General features: G+C 38.3%; 1 protein-coding gene across 1 annotated transcript; it reads right to left on the bottom strand.

The window, feature by feature from the left end:
- Positions 1 to 407: 407 nt before the first annotated feature.
- LOC124553204 lies at positions 408 to 2,206 on the bottom strand. Its single transcript, XM_047127097.1, has 2 exons — positions 2,080 to 2,206; positions 408 to 2,035 (listed from the first exon to the last, which is right to left on the bottom strand). The coding sequence occupies exons 1-2, from the start codon at positions 2,204 to 2,206 to the stop codon at positions 408 to 410; spliced, it is 1,755 nt and encodes a 584-aa protein (XP_046983053.1).
- Positions 2,207 to 2,533: the final 327 nt, after the last annotated feature.

Here is a 2,533-nt window from a genome sequence, read left to right as displayed (position 1 = left end):
CACACACAAAATTGCCATAATGTACAAGAAGACCTTTATGTGCACATTAACAGTATTAGGAATAGGATAGTTTGCTAATCACTGTACAGGCACAATGTAAAGACTGTTACACATTTAGCTTTTGGCCAAAGCCTTTTTCAGACGAGAAAACACAAACAGATTCACACACGCAAGCACACTCCCTGCACACAAGTCCACTATCTGCAGCAGGAGATATTGGTCATGTGTGCATGCTAGTGTTAATCTGTTTGTGTTTTGTTCTCTGGAGAAGGCTTTGGCCAAAAACTAAATGTGAAACGTTCTTTACATTGTGCCTGTCTGCAACTCGACATGTCACCTTTACAGTGAGTAGCAAACTATTTTTTTCCCCAAATATTGTTGATATTCCAACCTGGAGTTTACTTTTTTTAACACTTCATCACCCCTGACAAAATCCTTCTCTGCTTTGTGGAAAAAAATCTAGCCTGAGAGTCAATCTTGTCATTCACATTTACTATATTTTCTTGTGAGAAAGAGAAATCTTTATTAAGATTGCCAATGATCTTCTTCAGACCCATCAATACTTTGGCCTTAGTCTCCTGTCCACACTGTGTTCCTTTGCTGAGTGCAACTATAGTTTCACAGTGAGACATCACATCCTGTTCAAATGTGTCAGCAGATTTTTCTGAATTGCCAGAAAGCAAGGCTGACACATATTCATTGTCTGCACTAGAGGGCAAGGAACACTGTTCACTCTCCTGGACAGCACCAGACAGTGATTTGGCACATGCATGTATATGCTTACATATGTTAAAATGTAAAATGTTGTCTAAACAGCTGCATTTATAAAAATGCATACTTATGTTGCAGATACTACACTTAAGTGAACATTTACTTTTGGTCTCCAGTTCTGAATTTTTTACAACAACATACACTTCACAACCAGTGGTAGAAAACACTTCCCACAACCCTTCACCCCTGCATAAAACAATCCCATTTGTTATCTCTGAGCTATTGTTGTGGCTTGCTTTCACTCTTGATGCCCTAGAGCATTGTTTGTGTTTTGAGAGCTTCACTAAGCCCCCATATATGTTGTCTCTCACTAAACATAACAAAGCGTTTAATGACTTGTCCAGCCTTCTGCCCTTTTTCCCTTCTAGGTAATTGTATTTAATTACTTTATGTAGGGACTCCAAGTAACTGCACCAATCGGTGCCTAAAGTAATACGCCCACTTTTCCACTTGCTAGCAGTACATCTTAAGAAAATACCTGCCAAATTCTGCAGTATCTGGATCATTCGATAAGTCATCCACCACTTTCTCCAGACAACAACTAAAACATCTATATCCAGTTCAGTCTGAAGTTGCTTTAGTGATCTAAACACTGCTGATTTTTTCTCACTACCTCCCGCAATTCTCCTTAAATTCTGAGACCAGTTCCGTTGTATATGCCAAGAACACAGCAACTTGTTTGGCACAGGTTCCATTACTGCTGACCATGCATTATAAAATGCTGGTGCATCATCAGACATAAACACATTGGTCTTTACAGTGCCCACCCTTTCTCTCACACATTTGAAGTAAAAAGACAGTAAGCACACGTCTCCCCTATTTGAAAAACAAAATGTAACTGGCATTCCAGTACCATATTTATCGACAACGACAACAGTAAAAAGTTGAAAATAGTATGCAGTCATGCCATGAGTGCCATCTACACATATTTTATCTTCTCCATACTTTGGAAGTTGTTCAGCCGGAAAGTCTGATATTATAATAAGAATGAAGTCTTCATCTTGAAAACTAGGATCCACTTGTTTTTGCTGCTTGAAATACAGTACTGGCTTGTCACTTTGTCCCATCATTTCTTCAACCCACAATTTCACACTCATTGCATCATTTTCATGCTTCTTCATTGCATAACCTATATCAAAATCCCTTTTTACATTATGCAAAACTTTTTTCTCAAGGAAATGGATTCTCTTCACACTTGCAGCGATTGGTGCATTTTGCACATCTTGTAGAAATTGTCCAACAGGAACACCCTGTGACAGCCATCCTGAAAAAAGAAAAAGAAAGATAGGAAATAAAAATGAAGCACACTGATGGACCCTACATGTCTGTTCACACAAATAAATTTGATAATTTCATGTTTCATGTACATAAGTGTCACATTATCCATTTTATCTGCCAACTCTGCCCTCTCTATGCAGAAACGTTCTTCCAACATCTTGGGTGTGTCCCATACGTTTTGGAAAAAATTTTAAGCACCATTTGTTGTCTGTTATTGTCACTTGGATGTTGGAGGGACACATACTGCCTATTTTATTTGTGCCCATACTTTTGACACACCTGGCACCTGTTCCTTTAGAACTGAAATTGAAAGAGCAGTGGCAGTGGTAATACCAAACACGTTTTTCTAGTCGCTTCTGCTCCGAACAATTCATTACATAACGAACATGGTTTACTTTTTCGTAAGAAATTTTCCACTCTTCCAAGTCTGAAAATAATGTTAAGGCAGTATTTTTAAGTCATGTACTTGTGACCAACAAAATTT

This window comes from Schistocerca americana, chromosome 11 (genome assembly GCF_021461395.2).
Source record: "Schistocerca americana isolate TAMUIC-IGC-003095 chromosome 11, iqSchAmer2.1, whole genome shotgun sequence".
Lineage (NCBI taxonomy): Eukaryota > Metazoa > Arthropoda > Insecta > Orthoptera > Acrididae > Schistocerca > Schistocerca americana.
This window is presented reverse-complemented; position numbering and strand designations above follow the sequence as displayed.

Coding starts and splice junctions, on each gene's coding strand:
- LOC124553204 (XM_047127097.1), bottom strand. CDS start 2,206: ATGTTGGAAGAACGTTTCTGCATAGAGAGGGCAGAGTTGGCAGATAAA. Junction 2,036..2,079: donor CAGACATGTAGGGTCCATCA/GTGTGCTTCATT, acceptor TTCTTTTTTCAG/GATGGCTGTCACAGGGTGTT.